Below are 23,760 nucleotides of genomic sequence, written 5' to 3'. Positions count from 1 at the left end.
GCGTCCACGACGCCTCAAGTCAGTAGATGGCGTTAACGGCTCAACGACGTAGTTGACCGGCGTCGTCTGTTCAACGACGCGGTAGGGACCGTGGTATTGAGCGAGGAGTTTAGAGCATAGACCAGGGGTGCTTGAAGGTATCCACAGCCAGACTAGTGAGTCCGGCTAGTAGGTGCAGGGAGGTCGGTCATCATCGCGAAGGAATTTTTGGAGACTCTGGTCTTCCGCCGTGAACGAACGGGCCAGCTGACGGCATTCCTCGGCATACTTGGAGGCTTCAGACAGAGGCGTGCCCTCTGATGGGTCAGGCCGGTAGGGGAGAATGGTGTCGAGCGTACATGTAGGTTCACGGCCATATACGAGAAAGAATGGCGAAAATCCCGTTGTGGCCTGTGAAGCGGTATTATAGGCGTACGTAACATACGGCAAAACGAGGTCCCAGTTGGTATGATCCGATGCCATGTACATGGATAGCATGTCGCCCAAAGTACGATTAAACCGTTCTGTTATGCCGTTCGTTTGCGGATGATAAGCTGTACTGGTGCGATGGACGGTATGGCACGCGGTCAGAAGGGCGTTAAGAACTTCGGAAAGAAACGCACGCCCTCTGTCACTAAGAAGTTCCCGCGGTGCCCCATGACGCAGTATGAAGTGATACAGTAGGAAGGACGCAATGTCGCGGGCTATCGCTGTTTGCAGTGCCGCAGTTTCTGCATAGCGGGTGAGGTGGTCGACAGCGACAATAATCCAGCGATTGCCAGCTGATGTGCAGGGAAGAGGGCCGTAGAGATCGATGCCGACGCGGTCAAATGGTCGGGACGGACAAGGAATGGGCTGTAAAGGACCAAAAGGACGAGGAGCAGGAAGCTTGCGTCGTTGGCACGCTGTGCACGAGCGAATGTACTTTCGCACAAAATTATACATGCCACGCCAATAAAAGCGGGAGCGAAGCCTGGCGTAAGTCTTGAAGAGGCCGGCATGGGCGCATTGCGGGTCTGAATGGAGAGCGGAGCATACATCTGTGCGCAGATGGCGGGGAACGACGATCAACCATCTGCGACCGTCGGAAGCGTAATTTCGACGATAGAGAACACCATCCCGCAACTCGAAATGAGAAGCGTGGCGGCGGATAGCACGTGAAGGTGTTGTTGAAGTGTCAGAAATGCAATCCATAAGTGCCGCAATCCAGGGATCTTTGCGTTGCTCCACAGCCATGTTGACGGGCACAGGCGACGAAAACGCCGATTCGATGGCTGTAATGCAAGTCATGTCACTTGGTGTAGGCGACCGAGAGAGGGCATCCGCGTCGGTGTGTTTACGGCCAGACCGGTAAATGACACGTATGTCGAAGTCTTGTAACCGTAGAGACCATCGCGCAAGGCGGCCTGACGGATCCTTTAAAGTCGATAACCAACATAGAGCATGGTGATCTGTAACGACGTCGAAAGGGCGGCCGTACAGGTAGGGTCGGAATTTTCCAAGGGCCCAGATGATAGCCAGGCACTCCTTTTCGGTGACGGAGTAGTTAGATTCCGCTTTCGTTAGTGTTCGGCTGGCGTAAGCTACTACGTATTCATCATGCCCACTTTTTCGCTGTGCAAGCACGGCACCAAGTCCTACGCCACTGGCGTCGGTGTGGACTTCCGTGGGGGCCGTGGGGTCGAAATGGCGCAGTACGGGAGGCGAAGTAAGCAAACGCCGCATGGTTTCAAACGCATCGTCGCAAGCTGTGGTCCAAGTAGAAAGTCGTGTGTCGCCGCGAAGCAGCTGAGTCAACGGAGCAATGATGGAAGCGAAATTCCGGATAAAACGACGAAAGTAGGAGCAGAGCCCGATAAAGCTCCGAAGTTCTTTCAGAGACGTGGGTTTCGGGAACTCGGCGACGGCGTGAAGTTTCGAAGGATCAGGGAGTATGCCATCTTTCTATACGACGTGTCCGAGTATAGCAAGCTGCTGGGCTCCAAAGCGACATTTCTTCAAGTTGAGTTGGAGGCCTGCCTCGGTGATGCACTGCAGGACTTGTTCGAGACGGTAGAGATGTGTGGGAAAATCTGGAGAAAAGACGACGACATCATCAAGGTAACATAGGCATGTCTTCCATTTGAGCCCACGAAGCAGATTGTCCATCATTCGTTCGAATGTAGCAGGGGCATTGCAAAGCCCAAACGGCATAACGTTAAATTCATATAGGCCATCTGGGGTCACGAGGGCTGTCTTCGGGCGATCGGCAGGATCCATAGGCACTTGCCAATAGCCTGAGCGTAAATCGAGCGAAGAAAAATACTCCGCGCCTTGCAAACAATCCAGAGCATCGTCGATGCGCGGTAAAGGGTAGACGTCTTTGCGAGTTATCTTATTAAGTAGGCGGTAGTCAACGCAAAATCGAATTGAGACATCTTTTTTCTTAACCAGGACTGCAGGCGACGCCCAGGGACTATTAGAAGGTTGAACCACTCCACGCTCAAGCATTTCGCTTACTTGGTTTTCAATAACATGGCGCTCCGCGGGTGATGCACGATAAGGCCTCTGGCGCAGTGGTGCGTGGGTGCCGGTGTCGATCTCGTGACGTACAGTCGATGTGCGGCCTAATGGGGCGTGTTGACAGTCGAACGTAGATTGGTATTTCCGTAGAAGGCTGAGAATCTGCGAACGCTGCGTAGGGCTCAAGAGGGCATCCACTGAACTATAGAAGACGTCGTGCCTAGGCTGGGAACAATGCAAGCTATAGGTCAACGAGTTCACGTCTGAACAGGTGTCGTCAAGAGGCGCGTCAAAGATGGTAACCGAATCGGCAGACTGAAGACGTCCAAGGCACTCGCCACGACGTAAGACGAGGGGCGTGGCCTTAGCGTTGGAAACGAGTAGTCTCGTGAAGCCACCACTGACAGTTAGGACAGCGAAGGGAAGGGAACATTGTCGACGAACAAAGATGACCGATGGGACAAACAGGGCAGTAGTGTCAGTGGCGAAAGTAGAGCAGGCATGCGCAATCACCGAAGAGTGCGGAGGGATCGTAGTGTCTTCTGTAACGACCAGTTTGTCGCCGAGATCGTCAAGTTCATGTGAGCGGGTGTCGGGAAGCGGAGAAAATTCAATTTCGGCGCGAGAACAATCAATGACGGCCTGATGATCGGAAAGGAAGTCCCACCCCAAGATGACGTCGTATGAACAGGATGAGAGGACGACGAACTCGACTGTATACTTGTATCCTTGAATGACGATGCGGGCGGTACATGCGGCAACAGGGGTAATGCACTGGGAACTTGCAGTCCGGAGTGACAGCGCAGATAAGGGCGTCATTACTTTTCGAAGCTTGCGGCAAAGTTCTTCCGTAACTACTGAAACGGCGGCGCCTGTGTCGACTAATGCCAGTGTGACGACTCCTTCAACAGATACTTCGATTACGTTCGTCGGAAGAGAGCGAGGCCTTGTGTGGTTCGACTTGAACGCAGTTCTCGCCTCTTGAACTGCGGTAGCTAGTTTTCCTGCTCCGACGGGGCCGGACGCCGCCGCATGGGGGAAAGTGAGCGGCGATGAGGGGATGGCGAGCGACGATCACGGGCAGAAGGAATGACGTTGCGCGTGGACGGCAAGTGCGAATCACGTGGCGGTGAGAAGGACGAAGCTGGCGAAACGTAGGAGGAGACAGGTTGGTCATGACCTTGAAGCCATAAGCGACGGCGACAGAGCCGTGCCACGTGACCAGGGATACCACAGAAGAAGCACACGGGGCGATTGTCGGGTGTACGCCAGGGTCCCGTGCTAGCTGGTGATCTGGTGGTGTACACTGGAGGGATTGGACGTGGCGGTGCAGCAAACGGTGGCGCTGAAAAAGTCGATGGGGGTGGCCGTGCTGCAACCTCGGCGTAGCTGAGAGGTACAGACAATGGTGGCGCTGCACGAGGAGACTGTATGGCTTCGGACACTTGTTCTTGGAGCATTTGACGCAACGGAGGAGCCAAGGACGGCGTAGGTCCGGGGACGGCGGTGAGTAGGGATAGCTGGCGGGCGACTTCGGAGCGTATAAATTCCTTGATTTCGCCTAGCAGATAGTCGTTGTTAGTGACAGCGGCTAAACTTGCAACGGAAACATCGGGAACAGAAGAACGTCGAGTGAGCAGACGTTGCCGCCTGAGTTCGTCGTAACTCTGACAAAGTTCAGCGACCTCGACCACGGTCCGCGGGCTTTTCGAGAGGAGCATTTGGAATGCGTCGTCTTCGATTCCCTTCATCACGTGACGGATCTTGTCAGACTCAGTCATCGATGGATCGACGCGCTTACAAAGGTCTGCAACATCTTCTATGTACTTGGTGAAGTTCTCACCGGGTTGCTGGGAACGGCTGCGCAAGCGCTCTTCGGCACGGAGCTTCCGCACCGCAGGGCGACCGAACACTTGCGTAATGCGCGCCTTGAAATCGGACCAGGTGCGAAGGTCGGATTCGTGGTTGTGGTACCACACGCTAGCGACACCCGTGAGATAGAAGTTGGCGTAGCTGAGCTTCGTAGCATCGTCCCATTTATTGGGGGCACTCACCCGCTCGTAGATCGAGAGCCAATCTTCGACGTCGTATTCGTCGGAGCCGCTGAAGATGGGAGGATCGTGTTGACGCACGGGGCCAGGACAAATCAAGGTTGGCGGTGCCGGAGGTGTTGTTTGGCTGGCGTCGTCAGGCATGATGGCCGGCAGCGTCCGATTGCGTAGTTCCAGGGTTGGGGAAGTAGTACCCAGCACCTCCACCAAATATGTAATGGGGTTTATTGACGACTCAGAAACGCGACCGTCTCAGTTGAGCGTCGGACACCGAGAGCGCGAGCCCGTCTTCGTCGGCGGGCCGATGATGATAGTACGTCCACAGGGCGCGCCAGTCACACAGGGCGCCAGTCTTCTTCGCTACAATATATATATATATATATATATATATATATATATATAGGTAGTGTGTCTCCCAGCTAATCCTGCCCAAGCTAATTGGGAAAAAAACGAGAAAACAAGATAGGACGATGCGACAAATAACGCTAGATATCATAGCGCGAAAGCATTGTTTTAGCTCATCAAAAAAGAAGCCGTGAGCATGTCGCCGTCGCAGATCGTTGGACAGCTGAACTTCTACGTCGTAGGCAGAGATAACGTGAGAGATCGATGACGCTGAACATTATTTTGTGTTTACGACAGATAAAAAGCAGAGTTCGTAGTTATTATTACTTAAATAACTAAAAAATGATAACTTAGTACTCTGTCATAAAATAAAAGCACTGATTTCTCCCTCTGCAGCGATTCGCTTGAACTTAAGAGCTTCCGGGGCTAACCAAAAAGTGTTCTGTGCAAGCATGATGTCGCTGTTGCTGATGTAAAGGGCCGACCATCCCGGCGGCACGGACATTTTGTTACGACGGGTTGTGCAAAAAAGGATTGCCGTAGTCGACTGTGAAAATGTATACACAAATAAAAGTGCAAATATAAATGGCTATATTTGGCTACGAAATATTTTCCACTTTTTTTTCTGTTTGGCTGCATTTGGGCTACAAATTCTCTAGCTTTTGGCTACGCCACCTCGTCGGACCTGGCAACACTGTTTCATACTCTTAGTTGGAGAAATTAGATAAAATGGCCCGGTCCCATGTAAGGCTCGTCAAAATTGCGGCAAGAAAGTGCGGCCCTCACACTAGTCTGTATGTTGGTTATATCGCCTATATGAATTGTAGTAACATTTACTTACTAATTAAAATAACACCGTGCAATGCACCGACAATGTAAGCCTGTAAATATCTCGCTGGATGACCACGAGCAGTCGCTATCACAACGCTGCCATTATGAAGAACGCCGGCAGCGGGGACGAACGGTTTGTACAGCCATGCGATTTAGCGCGACTCTGGAAATTCCATTCATCATCATCCGCGTATCTTTATGTCCACTGCAGGACGGCCTCTGTCAGCAATCTCCAATTGCTCCTCTCTCTTAACTTCGGCTATGCGATCTGCACCACTTGGGGCGCGGAAAAACAGCCTAAGAAGGAAGACAGCGCGCATGAAGTAAGCAGCCATCCCTGCTCGCCCTTGATCATTGCACCCCCCAATGATTACCAACAATTGGATACGGCTCGCGGGCCGCGTAAGCGTCAACCGCGCAGTCATTCGCAGGTGCGGCAAGGCTAGATGAGAAGACACGTGCTCTGCTCCCCATGCGCGCATTTGATCACGTGACCTCCAACTAAGTCGAATAATGACCGCGTGGGAATATAATGTCGATCAAGTCGCCATCCTTTCCGGCTCAGTGTTACGCGCTTTTTCTCGCACCCGGTGTATGGGTCGCTCAATCATATGACTTTTGGACTTTATACGGAATATCACGGCGACGACGACAGTGATAATTTGCCTTGAGTGTCGATAAAATTGCTGTCGCAATAAAAGGATAAATATAAAACAGGCGTCGAGCTAGTTTCTACCGCGGCTGCGGACGTTGCAATGTGCACCGGCTACAAACACAGCATGAGCACCAACGACAAAACCAACAGTGGGCACCTCGCTTATCGGTACTTCGCCACAACCCGTCTGACGCTGAAAAGGAAGCGTATTTTCCACCGTATGAGCACGAGCTGAAACATAACACTAGGCGCGCGGGGAGACAGCGCACGCGAAGGGACCAGCCACCTCGGATGGCCCAAGCTTGAACTCGGCGCAGATTAACTCCAAAATGAAGCGCGTGACCCGCGTATGTATGGATGAGGCAGGAAAAGTAGATGTTGTAGCAGCTAGAACACATGGTTCTAGCTGCTAGGCGAAAGAAGACTCCACGCCGCAATCTAGAAGGTTCCTCAGCTCACGTGTTACCATCAGCGAGTGACATGTACCGCCAGAGGTTCTATGAAGTACTTGACACAGTGCTGTCTTCGTTAAACAACAGGTATCCACCTGATATGTGGCAGCATAAGTCCCGCATTGAGCAGCCTGCCATAGGGAAGTTCTACGGTGATGGCGTTCTACGGTAGCGTTCTTGAACCAGGAGGTCTGATTTTGCGCAGATATGCTGATTGACATTTTAAGCCAGCAAAGGTTGGCATCATTGCACACATTCGAGGACGTCGTGCACATCTTTACGGGGGGCAAGGGCGAACACTTGCGAAAGCTTTGGCGGAAATGACCAAGCTAAAATAATTGCGTTGGGCATACCAATCTCGTTGACATCTGAGAGCTCCTTTTCTTGCCTTCGGCGACTGAAAATGTACTTGCGGTCGACGACTGGACAAAACAGTTTGAACCATCTGGCAATTTTGCAAGCCCACAAAGAACTCTCCCGCAAAATCAATCTGAATAAGATTGCCGACGACTTTATTTCCAGATCAAGTGCCCAAACAAACACTTTTTCAATGATGGTGAAATCACCACATCACACAACGAAGTGATGTCTTTAATAGGAGAGAGAAAGGCACCAACTTACAAGTCAAAGCAAACCACCTGGCTTAGAAAACAATGCAAAAAGTTTTACAAAAGAACGAAAATGGGGTACATAACAGCGCAAGCAGAGTGAGGCCATTTGGGTAAGAAAAGTCGCGTGGTTGCGCTATTTGTAAAACTCCCCAGTCCAATCTGTGCATTTTCCTTATTAATTTTTATTCGTCATATGCTGCATTTGCCGTTCAATAACACAATTAATCCACGCTGTTCCTACATTTGCTATCGAGATGTCGCTGTCTTATTTATTTGTTAATATGTTGAATTATTTGGGCACCTGATCCATTATTCTGCCTCCAGAAAATAAACGAAACCAGTGGCATAAGGCATGCTTTGACAAGTAATGAAACTATTGCGTTATGGAATCACATTACACTTTTGCTAATAATTTGTCATAAGTTGTGTTCAGAAATTGCGATATATGGTTTAATGTTTATATTGTAGTGAAGAGGAGGGACGATGCAGTGGGGCATCCTTACCAGCGCCTTCAACGGCGGTACTACTGGCGAGGGATGTACAGCTACGTTCAAAAGTTTGTACGCTCTTGTCCCGATTGCCAGCGCCGGAAATCTTCACCCCGCCTCTCGCCAGCTGGGCTGTAACCTTTACCTTCCCCCACCCGGCCCTTTGGGCGCGTCGGTATAGATTTGTTCGGGCCCCTTCCCATGACATCGACTGGAAACCGCTGGCCCATTGTGGCGGTTGACCACCTTACGCAATACGCTGAAACTGCGGCGCTTCCGGCAACTACAGCGCGCGACGTTGCCTCCTTCCTGCTTCGTCGAGTCATCCTACGTCATAGGCCACCCGAGGAGCTGCTCAGTGACCGCGGACGTGTCTTCCTCTCCGAAGTAGTTGCAGCTGTTCTCAAAGAGTGCCACGTTGTTCATCGCACAACAACGGCGTAGCATCCTCAAATCAATGGACTCACGGAAGTGACGGAGCGGTTCAACCATACGCTCGGCGACATGCTCTCAATGTACGTCTCCTCCGACCACACAAACTGGGACGCCATTCTGCCCTTTTGTCACCTACGCGTACAATACCGCTACGCAGAGCACTACTGGTTTTTCGCCATATTTCTTATATGGTACCACGGCCGGCACCCATGGCACACAATCGACACAATGCTACCATACCGGCCCGACGCATCTGAATGTGCGCCCATTTCTGATACGGCGAGACATGCCGAAGAGCGCCGCGACCTTGCCCGGGCCTTTACCTCCAATGACCAAGAGCGCCAGAAGAACATTCGCGGTGACATCACCTCTGCGCCCACCTTGCTTCCTGGCGCGCTTGTGTGGATCTCAGTTCCTTCCGCTGCACCTGGTCTGTCTTCCAAGTTAATGCCCAAGTATGAAGGTCCCTACCGCATCGTCGAGCGTGCATCACCCGTTAACTATGTGATTGAGCCCGTTGAACCATCTTCGGACATGCGCCGTCGCGGACGCGACATTGTCAACGTCGAGTGCCTCAAGCCGTATTATGTAATAGTGACGAACTGTTAGGTCGCCAGACGGCTCTCTTTTTTTTTTTGTCCCCGGGGTAATTGTAGTGAAGAGGAGAACGATGCAGTAGGGCATGCTTACCAGCGCTGTCTAGTGGGTCAATCTCTCCAGCGCATCGCTCGGACTATGGCGCTCGCCGTTCCCTGAACTGATCGAACGGTCAGCCCTAACGCGTGCGTGCAATAAACGCCTTTACAATATATGTTATGTCTTATCTTCTCAATAACTGACATTTCGTCAGGAAAAGATTTCTTGATTGTATATTTCGTATTAAAACATTTAGAAGGCGCTACATGGTTTTCAATAATGTGTATTTGTGCGACGTAATGCGCACAAAACAAATATAACTCCTCAACGTGTACTTGGTTATCTTCGAGCATGATGGCCTGTCATTAAAAAAAAAAAAAAATGCGGTGCACGATAGCTAGCTGGGACACCCTGTACGAACACCATGGGATAAGGGGGTAATTAGTAAATCTTGCATTTGAACGCTGCCATTTATTATGAGTAATTACTGCCTCTTCCGGCAGTGTGTATGAAAAAAGCGGGACAGCGCTGTCACAGGCAACTGAATCTGCTTGTCGCACGGCTCATCCGAGAGATGCCACTCTCTTGGTGGTACGAGGGGACTCGGGCTGTAAAACTGAATTGTCTCTTACTCCGAGGCCTTGCAAATACTCATATAAGCTCGCCACTTCAGTGAACAATCTTTCGAGGCCACACAATGTTTCCAGTGTAATTTTTATTAAGGTTAATGTATATACAGTGTCCCACGTAATTTTAGCCAAACTTTAAATATATGCAAATGCCACCTAGCTCAACAGAACCAAGGTAATGCTGTTTGCGGTCGCTTAGATACTCAGATTTTTTGCATTCCGCCTAATTAGATAATTAGTCATAATTAATAAATCAACTTCTTAATTATTATAATTAGATGAAAAGTGTAAATGAGAAAATTGTAGAGCACTATGAAAAACTCCTGATACAGCTTTCTGTTGCTCAATGCGTGCAACAAAAAAGTGTTTTCCGAGCGTGAACGAAGCCCGCGAATGCACGCAAAATTGCCGCGCGACTGGCCGCTCGAGGCACTTTGCGTGTATTCGCGGGCATCTTTCACGCTCGGAAAAACTTATATGTTGCACGCATTGAGCAACAGAAAGCTGCATCGGGAGTTTTTCATATTGCTCTACAATTTTCTCATTGACACTTTTGATCTAATTATAATAGAGAAGTTGATTAATTCATTATGACTAATTATTTAATTAGGCGGAATGCAAAAAATAATCTGAGTATCTCTAAGTGACCGCAAATAGCATTACCTTGGTTCTGTTGAGCTAGGTGGCAGTTGCATATTTTTAAAGTTTGGCTAAAGTTACGTGGGACACCCTGTATATGCATACATGGGTATGGGTCAGGCCCCTGGTCAGGCCAGTCTCGTCGACCACATCCGAGAGGTCCCCCCCCCCCCCCACCTCCCCCCGGAAAAGGTAAAACTTTCCGCCTATGGTTTGAGTGCCGCTAGAGTGACCTAGCGCTGCTTTTTGATGCAGGCGGACGGTTAGTCACGCAATATTTTTCTCGCCGATTTTCTTTATCATCGGGAAAAAATAAATGGGCAAAACATACCCGGCTGAAAACATGCCAGTTTTAAGTTTTTTAAAAATTTTCTACAAGTTCCTCATCAACAGCATGCCATTCAGAGCAGTAATTATAAAATTAGCTAATTGCAATTAATAAACCGCCGCCATTCAACAAAATTACTGGCGGCTGCTCTACTCGACTGAACAATATGCACTTGGTTATCTTTGCGCATGATGGCCTGTCATTAAAAAAGCGGTGCACGATAGCTAGCTGAACACCCTGTACGAACACCATGGGGTAAGGGGGTAATTAGTAAATATTGAGCATGAACGCTGTGATTTATTACGAGTAATTACTGTCTCTTCCGGCAGTGCGCATGAAAAAAGCGGGACAGTGCTGTCACAGGCAATTTCAACATGAAGCGTACACGAAGCGTTCATTCTTTGCCTCTGTCTCCTTTGGCCATTGAAAAGAGAGAACACATATGGCGCGAAAACGCTGCACGACTCGCAGCAGCATCGTTTATTGCAAATCTTTTTGGCGACCCAACGCAGGGGCTGTCTGTCACGCAGTCTCTTCTTCCAGGAACATTGAATCGCCATGCTCAGTCTGGTTGCTGCAAATGACAAGGAGGCGTATTATTGTAGCCACTTGCCGGAACGCCATTGGGAAGAAATCGCAAGACAAAATGAGGGCCGCGGGTCTGCTACCCCAAGGTGGTGAACATATGTAGAGAGCGTAGATAAGAAACCGACCGCAGTGATTGGAAGCAGAGGCAGCTCATATGTGAATGGAGTAAAATTAGTTTTCTATCTGTGGCACTGCATGAACTCTGCAGGTTTCTTTTCTAGTACGCCATTATTTCTAATGGGCAGCTTTAACGATTTTTTTAATGTTTCACTTACTAGGGCGATATCATGTGCAAAAAAAAAAAACAATTATTGCTTGCTAACTACACATAATTGTCTGCATCGTGCCACATTTCCTTCATGAACGGTGCCAGACCAGTCCCAGCTATGCTGATGCACTGAGATTCGGCAAGCGCTGCATTATTTGTGTTATCAGCCCAGCACATTTTTTTTATATTTGATCGGCGATGGCGACCCTCAGAATTACCCCGCACTTTAGTTCTTATCTTTTTTTGCACCTTCTGGCCACATCTACCGATATAGTAAGATATTTGGATCTCCAGCTAGCATTCTCCCCAACAACGCATGCATCGGTAATTGCAGACAATAATAAAAGTGATAATACAAGTGTATTAAATTGTGCTTCTTTTGTTCAATATTACAGTTTGTGTCAATTGCATATGAGTTTTATCTTGCGTCACTTAACCAAAATAATCAGTACTTGAAAATCTTTTATGACGAAGTTGAAGTGAGATAGTGCCTCAAATAAATCAGGTGTCAGTGCACGCTTGAAAAATTCTTAGACCATTTAGGGCTTCTTTTTGTTCCACAAATACAATCATCAATCTTGTGTTCATTTCGTTACTTTAACATAGCTCCCTCCGTATTTTTCATGTTAAGAATGCTTAGGCCCATGCAAAAAAAAAAAAAGGGTTCTTGATATGTCTTCTCTGTATACAAAAAATGTCCTCTATTCAGATATTAAGAGACTACATCAGCAATAGGATCAGTTAAAAAAATTCCATACAGGACAACAGATTAACAAAACTGAAGGACCACCTCATGTACATAACTAAATTACAATTACTACTTTGGTATACATTTTCTTTTTGCAATCACACTACTGAAAAACAGCAACAAAAATCTGGCATATTTTTAGTGTACTGAGTGAGCACACTTGTCCTGGGCTCACCATCACTATACTTCATGCACTGTTTCGGCTAAAGCAGTAAACGGACCAGAACTAGTAACACTGCTAACCATAACTAAATGTTCATGGTCTTTCATGAACAATGTTGCAGCAGGTACCTCCTACAGCAAGCCTGCCAGTGATTATCCTTATATGCAGCATAGAAAACACTGCTTGCTGCATAATTACTCTGAAAGTTCAAGCACAATACCATATTCACTCGAATCTAGGCCGGCCTCGATTCTTGTCAGACTTCTTTTTGTAAGGTCGAAAAATAAAATGAAAAGCTTTCCTCGAATGCAAGCCGATCAAGAAAACAGTAAACAACAGCAGCCACAAGAAGGAAGTGACACATTTTGCCAATGTCCACCGCCAGCTACGCACTGTACTAAGAGGGTGCGCGGTCCTGTCACTTCCGGGCGTACACCACGTCTATAGCGGCGACTGTTAAAAGCGCGTGCTCGGTTGCGCAGCTTCTTGCCGAAAGCGAAAAAGCCCGAAAAAGAAAAACCGCCGACTGTACCTACTACACGTATTCAATGTTGTCAAAAAGGGGGTACGGTTACAGTGAGCTGCAGTACTAGACGGCTGCGGCAGCAGATAGAATAATGGCTATACAGTCTATGTCTTATGGGGCTAGCGTTAGCGGCGAGCCATTTTCCCAGTTCCGATGGCTGTTGGCGAAATCCTCGAATCTAAGCCGACCTATAGCACTTTCGTAACTCATGTTTAAAACTGTCGGCCTAGATTCGAATAAATACGGTATACTGTCAAGGGTGGTTGTGGCTCTTCCCGCAAGATGTACAAAAAATAATAAATTGTGGGGTTTAATGACCGGAAACTACACAGTGGATTAGGAGCGATGCCGTAGTGGAGGGCTCCGGATTGATTTTGAACACCTTGTGTTCTACAACATCACCCGGACGTTTTTGCATTCCATCCCTCCCAGAATGTGACAACTGCGGACGAGACTCGAACCCGCAACCTCGTGCTCTTCAGCAAAACACCATAGCCCCTGGCCCACGGCGGCGGGTAACAACATATGTACAACAAAAATCAACTTGTTACCTTCTTGCTCTGCATGGTCTGCAGCATTCCTTGTACACTTACCAAGGTTCACAAGCAATGCCTAAACTCACAGAATTAGAACTAGTGCTTATGCACTTCACAGCAGCTTTCTATACAGCTTGGAGAAAATGCCAGAAACTTTGGCTAACATTTCTATATGTACAAAGAAATCCAGTGCTCACATTACATTTAGCATCGGCTATTATCACTCAATTACAGAGATCTTTTGCACATAAAGCCGTACTTATACAAGGCACACAGTCCTGAGAAAACAACCAAGATGACAGCAGCAGCGACCTCTTCCCTCACCATATGGCAGGCTTCAGAATCTCAATGTGAGCTGAGGAATGCTCCAAACACCACAAGCAGCACTGCCATGTTGCTACACGCGGCACAGTATGATTACCTCAGTGTAAAACAATGTCATGGACCATGCTGACACCCTCGGCCACGCAACTGTATTAGGATAATTCCACGAAGCATTGGCGAGACATGTCCACATGACATCGTTATTACGAAGAAAATATATGTTGCTCCTTGTCTTGTTGGAACACTGAATCCACGCTTAGTTTAAAAAAATTTCATGTGAAGAAAATTGCCAGATCCCACACATGGGAATCGGCGATAAAAGAAGCTTTCTTCGATGTTTACAGAAATCTTGAAGGAAATGTTATGGCAACACAAAGCTAATGATGCAAACCTTTCTGTAAAGTGACACAAATGCAGTGCAATGTTTATGCAGATAAAACAAAATTGCACAAATGTAACACAATGACGTAAATGTTACAATGTAGAGGCAGCATTCAGATCAGTGTGACATGAATGCACATAAAATTTACTAAGACGCAACGCACATGTCCATTGTATTGCACTGCACATACACTTCCACGACTCATAAGACAGTTTATTTATGTTATGCATAGTCAATGATTCAGCTTTATTATAATGTAAAACACTTGCATTAGGTTAGTGGGCAAAGCAAACACTAACGCTTTTGTACACAGAAAATCATGGCACAAACTACACTTATAAATTGTGCAATTGAGCAGAATTCTGATGTAACCCGCTGCAACACTACCTGGATGTAAAAGTACACAAAGCACCAGTAAGTCAAATGCACACCAAATGTCAATCACACCTAATGCTGTATCCATCCATACCCGACCATAGTGGCCCTGGAAATACTGTTTTTCTTGCAAATAATAACGATCATAAAATTTATGTTGTGCCACGATCTACACAAAATACAAAGTTCAAGCAAACATTCGTAGTCTATGGCCTCTGCGATTGGGCACCACACGCGTGGCTCGCCACGCATGTTGTCAAATCTCAGAGTACATGTTCAGCTCGTAAATTCTCACTCTTGTTAAGCCTAAACTGATGGAAAAATCAAGAACAGATCAAGAAAACGGCCAACAGCTTTCACTAATACTTTACTTACAAAGCATCAGAATATAAATCTAAAGCAAATACAAGCATCAATTGGGAACAAATGGGCCAAACAGTGCAGGATGATGACTTGATGGATAGGAAGCCGGCGGCGCCCACTTTGACGAGCACAGCCATATTCCCTTAAGCCCCACTTCCCTTATGTGCGTTAGCACTGCATGCCTCGCTTACGTACTGCACAAACAGTGTGTCACAGCAACTTAAACGCAAACACTACATCCTTGCATTTGCTACTACAAACTATCTACTAAAAGCTATTGTCAGTGTGTGTAATTGGCAATGTGGCTTGAACTAAGCCACTTCACATGGTTGTATGGCCATCGTATCACGACTCCAGGCAACGCACCAACGAACTCGTGACTTGTATTTTCTTGAGTCTGTTTTAGTAATGGCAGGGATCACTCGGCACAATGATCAGAAGCGGTGTGCACATCGAGAAATATGAGACATAACAAGGAACGTTTAACATCTTGATTCCTCGCAGCTCTCATTTCTAAAAAGATTGCAATGTTCCTCACTGCTGACGGCCGCCGCGTGTCAATGTGGCAGTTCCTGCTTTTGGGTGTAATGTTTTCTAAGCTCCTAGCTGCCCATGGCCACGAAGCGTCGTCATTCCGCTTCGTGCCTATAAGCCAGCAAATGTTCGCATTCGGAACATCTCGCAGCGTCATAATTAATTCTTGATCTACCTAATGTTTATTCCAGGCCTCTGTCTCTTCCATAGGTCAGCAGTGTAGGAGAACACTCACTCACACTCACTCACCATAATTTTTTCCAGGCCCCGCACTCACTCACGTTCACACTCACCTCCACTCACACTCACAGCACTCACTCGCACTCACTTCCACTCAGACTCACTGGCGCTCACTTGCACTCACCTCCACTCACACTCACTGGCGCTCACTCGCACTCATCTCCACTCACACTCACAGACACTCACTCGCACTCACACTCACTGGTACTCACTCGCACTCACACTCACTGGCACTCACTCGCACTCACCTCCACTCACACTCACTGGTACTCACTCGCACTCACCTGCACTCACACTCACCTGCATTCACGCTCACTGGCACTCACTCGCACTCACCTGCACTCACACTCACTGGCACTCACTCACACTCACTGGTACTCGCTCGCACTCGCATTCACTTACACTCACATTCACTGGCACTCACCCCTTTGAAAGGAGTGCGAGTGTGAGTGAGTGCCCTCATGAGTCACTGTGCCGATCTATACCGCTCACAATTCGTGTATATTAATAACGAAGCTTCCAATTTAGCACCTGTTGCATCGGGAGTGTGCCAAGGCAGTGTTTTGGACCCAGCTTATTTTTATTATACATAAAAGATTTGCCTTCCCGATTATATGGTAACATCCGTCTATTCGCGGACTATTGTATTTCGTACCGTGAAATTAATCACAGTGATAATCACCATATACAAAATTCTGCCTTTTCTTTGTGTCAGGAGTGGCAGATGACTCTAAATGCCGAAAAATCTGTAACGCTAACAGTAAGAAAGAAACAGATATCTGAGTTTACTTACATTATTAATGACACACCTCTCACTTGTGCATTTCAGCGTAAATATTTAGGTGTTACTTTAACATACGCTCTCCGATGGGAAAGCCATGTTAATAAAATAACCTCAAGTGGAAATCAATGCACATGCTGAGCACTAAACCGACTCTTCTTTCTGAGAAGACACCTTCGTCTTGCGGCCCCAGATAAAATTTGCTGGCCTACAAAATGCTTGTTCGAACAGTGCTGAAGCACGCCAATATTGTTTGGTTTCCGTACACAAAAGAATTAATTGCAAGAATGGAAGGGGTGCAGAGGAAGGCAGTAAGGTTATGTTTTAATAAATACAAATTAACGGATTAATTACACATTCGCCTACTAATTAAATAGACAAGCACGGTGTCACGCGCGAACAGGTAAGCATGAACGCATTTCGCTCGATGACCGCGGAAACTCGCTGTCAGAACACTGGAGTAAGGAGGCGCAGCTATAGCCGCGAGCGAATTGACCTTCGTGCCGCCTCTCGCTTCAAAGCGAACTAAACGTCGAAAACACGGCGCATACGAAGTAACCGGCTCTAGTTGAACATTGTTCACGTCGCAATCGCTTTGAAGAGGAGGCGCGCGCGCGCGCGCCCTTTTTCCACGTCGAAGATCGCTTTCGAGATACGACACCCACGCGGCCGCCGCCGGAGCAAGACGACCCCCCCCCCCCCCGTTGCCTGAAGCGCAACAGAAGCAGCGCGCTTCCGCCCCGCCTTTTCCCTCGCGCGGGCGAGATTGAGCAGCAAGTGTCGGCTGACCCTCGCAAGCTTGCACTCGCACACGCAGCGTACCGCCGGCACGCTGCGACAATTTTACCGTGTTTGGACTTATACGGAACCTCACGACGACGTCCACGACCACAGCAGAAGTTCTCTTGGAGTGTCCATATAATTGCTATTGCAATATAATATATCCGCTCATCTCATTATACATTGTCTCACTCATGCCTGATCCTTGTATTATTACGACCTTAGTGAGTGGTTTCTATCCTGGCGTGCACAATCTGCTAGTGCGATAAGTCATCACCGCTAGTGAGCTTGTACACACAACATGCCTCCATTTTTCCGCAAGCAAGGTGAACCGATATCACCTCTGCTTATCGTTCAAGCACTCACCACGTTCCCACTCACAACCACTCACTCATGTTCACACTCACCTGCACTTACACTCACACTCACCTCTACACACCCAGAAGCACTCACCCCGTTCACACTCACAGCACTCAGTCACGTTCACACTCAGCTCCACTCACACTCACAAGCACTCACCCCATTCACACTCACTTCCACTCACACTCATTGGCTCTCACCTCCACTCACACTCACTGGCACTCACCTCCACTCACTGGCACTCACCTCCACTCACACTCACCGGCACTCACACTCACTGGCACTCACTTCCACTCACACTCACTCCCACTCACTGGCACTTACGCGCACTCGCACTCACTTCCACTCGCAGTCACTGGCACTCACTCGCACTCACTTCCAGTCGCAATTACTGGCACTCACTCACACTCACCTCCACTCACACTCACTGACACTCACTCGCACTTGCACTCACCTGCACTCACACTCACTGGCACTCACCTCCACTCACACTCACTCACCTGCACTCGCACTCACTAGCACTCACTCGCGCTCGCACTCACCTCCACACTCACAGGCACTCACTCGCACTCACCTGCACTCACACTCACTGGCGCTCACTCGCACTCACTCACTGGCACTCACTCACACTCACCTGCACTCACCTCCACTCACACTCACAGGCACTCACTCGCACTCGCACTCACCTGCACTCACTCGCACTTGCGCCTCCACTCACACTCACAGGCACTCACTCGCACTCGCACTCACCTGCACTCACACTCACTGGCACTCACTCGCACTCACACTCAGTGGCACTCACTCGCACTCGCACTCACGCCTTTTAAATGAGTGTGAGTGAGTGTGAGTGAGTGCACTCATGAGTGAGTGTGCCAACCTATGGTCTCTTCCACACTCAATGCATGCTTTGTACCTATTTTGTTAACTTCACTTCTTCCTTCACACTCAGTAGCTTCTCTTGCAGACTTTTTCTTCCCTTTTCTGTAGCTACAAAATGGGGGGGGATGAAGCAAAGAAAGCTTTGCTTAAATAAAAAATGTGGAGGTCGCCGCTGTCAAGGGCCAGTTTCTTCTCCTTTACAAACTAATTTACATGCTTACAATACCTACAAGGTCCCAGTGATTGGGTTTTGCAGTAGGACTCGACTATTACAGAAATATTAGAAGCTATTCAGTTTCTTGATCATTGCTTTGAAGTCTCTGATACTGCAAGGAAACACAATGTCTAATCTTGTGATGCCTTGATTAAAAATGAAAGATGAGCAGAGGTGTACATCGGTAGCAGGTACACAGCTTTTTCATGATTCACAATCCAAATGACCATGGGCTTGCTTGATGGCGAGAGTTTGAGGTGGTGCATGATACAACTTGAACAGGCAAAGATGAGCTAAACTGTGACATGATGAAAGGCTTGAGATTACCGTGAGTATTTAGTTTCGTGACTATTTATCTACTTAAGTAATCTGAGAAAACCAACTGCACTGCATGGTTCTGGGGTAGATTCTGAAGTTTTGTCAAGGTGATAATAGTGAAGGTCCTAAACAGCACACGCATAGTCAAATTTAGGTCTCATTAAGAGGAAGCTTTAGCTCGGGGCCAACTCTAATTTCCTTATACAAATACATGCAAAATGCAGAAATGCTTTTATGAGACAACCTCTGCACTTATTTGATTAAAATTTATTGTATCTGAGAGAGAAAGTTAAACTTCAGGGACTGTAGAAAGGAAAATTTTGATTTAGGACCTCAATATTTTTTAAATGCCAAAAATTGGTAAGTCTTAAAAAAAAACGAATGGAAAGCCGAACTTTATAAATCTGTAACTATGCACCAAAAATAGATATCCCAGTTCTGTAAACTGCATCTATTAGAGCATCTAAAGCAGGCAACTTTGATATATAAATTTATGGATTACGTGAAATTGTTACAATATTTATGAAGGTTTTGCAATAGTCCTAACAAATTAGTGGTATATTTCACAGCAGTGTATATTGTATCAATTTTGCTCGCTTTAAGTGTATTAGGTTCATTCGACAGAATTGTGAAATCGTTTTTCATTGCCGAGTTTGAGTTGCAAAATTGATATATTAGCCATTTGCAGATGAATCATATCTTGGAATCTTGTAGGAAACGTTGGGCGTTCACGATGCCCTCTAGTCAGCGTTCATTTCAAGGCAAGTGTTCTCTAGACCTGATATAACCCAACCTTACCTAACAATCTTGCAATTTTTATCAATTTTTGTATAGGATGAACAGAATAAACAAAAAATCCGTTTGCTACAGTCACTAGATTTGAACTTTTTTTTTAAATGTAACAAGCCTCATCAAAATCGGTACAGTGGTTGCTGAGAAAGTATTTTTTTCCGTTCCCCATGTATTTAGATAGGAGCCCCCAAACTAAACTTTCCTCTTATAGCCTGATAGGCAAGCGGTCTGATGGAAGAGAGTGCTAGATTAAATGTTACGTTGCAGAGAATAAGAAGGTGGTTAGCTTTGTAAATCACAAGCATCATGTGAAGAACTCATGTTAGATATGATGACAAATAATGCTTAGGAATTCGTATGTATTTGCAGATGAAACTACAGTGTTGTAATAACACATCTTGGCGCTCAGCAGCATTGCCAGCAATGAAAAGAAAATGGTGATATTGTTATCAAAAACATTAGCCATTTGTTACACTAGGTTTTGACTTGATGAAGGCCAAATTGAAGGGAGTGAACTTAAAAGATATGTTGTTTATTGAAAAATAGGTGGCAGTCACCTGCAAAGAGTCTCATGCTTGAAGAAATGTTACCTGCAAATCCTTGGCAAAAGGCCAAGGACTATGCCCTCAGGCATGACTGAAAGAACAGGACTAAAGGAGAAGATTTTTTGAAGTTAAGAAAAAGAGCATCAACCGATATGTTGACAGTAGCTATAAAGTAACGGTCGCTCTATGGAAATGTACGCGCACGTTTTCATGAAGTGGTCATGTTAGAGCTAATATTGTTAACAGCGCAAGTTGAGTAACAGAGGAAACACAGGAAACCTTGTTGATTTTCGTAAAAAAACTTAAGGGACGTTAGAAGTTTAACTACGTGGGAACAGATAACATGTTCCATTATTTTTGAGCAGACACTTGAAAGAGACATGGGGCGATAATTTTTGGATGAAGATGTGGTACCTGGATGAAGTTAACCCATGCCCACTCTCCAGTCGGGAAGCACCACTCCAGTTGATAGACACCACTGAAATATATGTGACAGGATGACACTGGTTACATTTTTAGAATTCTTCAATACTTTCGCGTTGATGCTGTCTATACCACTGGAAGGTGTCAGCGTTAATGAATTTATAATTTTGGCAATACAAACAGCGTAAAACGTCATTTCAGGCATGATCGAGTGATTCGTGGGAGGAGGATGCGGAAGTTCGGTCTCAGGTTTGCCAATAAAAACTGAACAGAAAGCCTTATTTAGTAGATGCATGACACAGTGCTCCGAAAGTAAAACCTTGTGCTTGTCTCACAGCAAAATGTTCAATGAACATGTACTAGTGATTACATTTTCCAGAATTGTTGACATTTATATCTTAACATATCAGGTGTAAGGAGTAAAATGACTGCGTAGCCTTGCCTGCATGATGATAGGAAGGTTCATCTGTGGCACAGTATGTGTCCCAACCAAACAGTGTATTCAATATCTTTGCAGACAAGAATTTAAGTTTTATTTCTTTTTAATAAAGACACCTTCAATGCAACGTTAAACCACAGGGATGCTGATCGCACGCTGTTTGCGATGGTAGTGACACAGTTTCAGATTAGTTGCTATATTTTACTTTTATAGAGGCATCAGTAAGTTTTGACAAGGTGCAGAACAAAAACTGTCAAAAACCGTTCATTCATGGCACTGTATTTCCATTTACAAGGGCTGTTCAATAAAGACTTCCCATGACCCATTTCCTCTGGGCTTATGAGCACGAAAGTTGGCATATTTATTTCTCTTTGTACACTGCTCCCACCGAATGCCACACACTTCTGCCGATGTTTTATGCAGCTGTGGATACCACTCTTGTAGAGGTCCTCACATTGGCCTTGGAGCCATTACTTGACTTCGGTGATGAGCGTGCCATCATCAGGAAACTACCCGATTTTCAAAAATAAGTACAGGGTACGGAAAAGAATTTCACATCCACAGGAGCTTGCTTCCATTTGTGCAACATGCGAGTTGTAAACCAGAGAATTGTCTTGCAAGAGCAGGACGCCTTTTGACAGCATGCCACGCCTGATGGCTTCCCTTAATTTCGTCGACAAGTTAGCATAATAGGTCCCCATTACAGTGGCACCTATCTGCAGGAAATTTCTCATCACTACTCCTTGCTAATCCCAACAGCTGTCAGCATCACATTGCTAGATGAGGTTTCCAAGCATGTCCTTTAGGATGATAGTGAGTCGCACTGCTCTCGTTGTAGATTTTGTTTCTGGGTCATAATATTGAACTCATGTTCCATCCTGTGCAATCAATTTTGCAAAACAGTAATCTTGGTTTTTAAATCATGTGGTCAAATGTTGATGGCTACAGTCACTCAGATCTCCTTGTCAAAACAGAACACAAGCTAGGAAACCAATGCACTGACACTTTTCGCATGGGCTGATGTTTCTGAGTAATATTTTATATAGATCCTACACTGATCTTCATTTTTTCAGCTAGTTCGTGAATTGCTATGCGGCGATCTTCTGATATTGCGGCCTCCATTTTTGTTACAGTGCCCCCATCAATAGCTAAACAAGGTCGACTGGGAATCGTTGCCGTTTTAACCAAATTTCGTCCAGGTTTGAACTGCTGACGCCAGTACTTAATGACGTCATACGATGGAGTATTTGCTCCATACACTGTCATTTCTTGAAAATTTTGCTAAGGTGTGTTGCACTTGAGAAAGAGAAACTTGATAACTGCCTTATGCTCCATTGGCTCCAGACTTTCAGGCCTGTAAAACTAAAATATCTATTAGGAAAAAGCTGAATGTTTTTTTTTTCTGACCTATAAATATGCACGTCTAGCACTGTGTGACATTTCATTTATGGACGCCTATGTAAAGTGGGTCAGGGAAAATCTTCATTGAACGACACCTGCATCATATAGCATTATTGAAGCACTCAGACAAAAATTTTGGATTTTGTTTTTTCTGTTGTAATAAGTAGCTAATGACCCAGTTATCCCAGCACGAAACGACATTTGCTTCAGCGCGCGATGGTTAATTGTTTAGAGCTTGTTTATAGCGACCAGTCCAAGTTTTGATTTCAGACAGCGAGAGGGGACGGTAGGTTTGTAACACAGCTGGTCACGCGAGTCCAGCAGTGACAATTTACTGCAGATGAGAGTCGCCGCCATGCTAGACATGGCCAATCACTTTTAGATGCAGGCAGCTCCAAACCAACTGCCGTTCCCACGTGGCAACCCAGCTGGAATGATTGCTTTGCATTCAGCAGCTGCCGATAGGCGGTGACACATGTCCATGCTAGTGCTGTCTTGGCAACAGCTGGCTTACCCGCACATGAAGGCATATTCACATTTTTTCGCTCAATTAAAAAACAGGTAAGAGTGTCAAGTGTTACACTGATCTGTACGGACAATAAAATGTAATTTCTCTGCAAATTTTGAGTAAGGCAAAGCAGAGGTAAGCATAAAATAAATGTTTTTCTACACTCAAAATGAGGTGAACAAATGCAGCTGCTCTTCAGCGGGGTCCACTCCTTGTATCCAGTGGCGCACGAACTCCGTCCACTTCTGCCGCTGAGGGCCCATCATGGGGAAACCTACGCATGACTAAACCCAGTCTTGAATGTGTCGGGCAGAAGTCAACGACGCAGTATGCACTCGAAATTGGACTGTACTCATGTTTCATGCATGGTCAGTGCAGTACAGTTAGAGCAGATAGTGTGGGAAATCTCAACGAGCACGACAAAAACTGTTGCTGTGACACAGATAACATCCCACCACTACTAACAACCGAGCAAGACTGGGAGAGTGGCAATCACGGGCTAGGTCATGAGATGAGCAAGAGCACATACAAGGAGCATAGTAGACAACAGAAACCCGTGATGCAGCACTGTTGTTATTCTCTGCTAGGTTTACAAACCTACCTTGTTGATGTCAATGTCACGAGGTGCTGCGCTTTGCAGTTTTCTGCATGCACATACTTTAAAACTGATTTTAAATAAGCTACATTCACCG

The 23,760-nt window shown here is 46.5% G+C and overlaps 1 protein-coding gene across 5 annotated transcripts in view; it reads right to left on the bottom strand.

Annotated features, from left to right (window-relative positions):
* Positions 1 to 11,024: 11,024 nt before the first annotated feature.
* Positions 11,025 to 23,760, bottom strand: part of LOC119437396 (protein zer-1 homolog) — a 166,690-nt gene continuing 153,954 nt past the window's right edge. For 3 of the 5 annotated variants that reach the window (XR_007465025.1, XM_049660495.1, XM_037704427.2), the window contains one exon: positions 11,025 to 11,155. Coding sequence is in view for 3 of the 5 variants with exons in the window: in XM_037704427.2 (XP_037560355.1) it covers positions 11,104 to 11,155 (52 nt within the window). In the remaining 2 variants the exon portion in view is untranslated. Of the gene's footprint in view, positions 11,156 to 20,711; positions 20,776 to 23,760 lie in introns of all 5 variants that reach the window. The other 2 variants (XR_007465026.1, XM_049660496.1) reach the window with 1 other exon arrangement.

Source organism: Dermacentor silvarum, chromosome 1 (genome assembly GCF_013339745.2).
Source record: "Dermacentor silvarum isolate Dsil-2018 chromosome 1, BIME_Dsil_1.4, whole genome shotgun sequence".
NCBI lineage: Eukaryota > Metazoa > Arthropoda > Arachnida > Ixodida > Ixodidae > Dermacentor > Dermacentor silvarum.
This window is presented reverse-complemented; position numbering and strand designations above follow the sequence as displayed.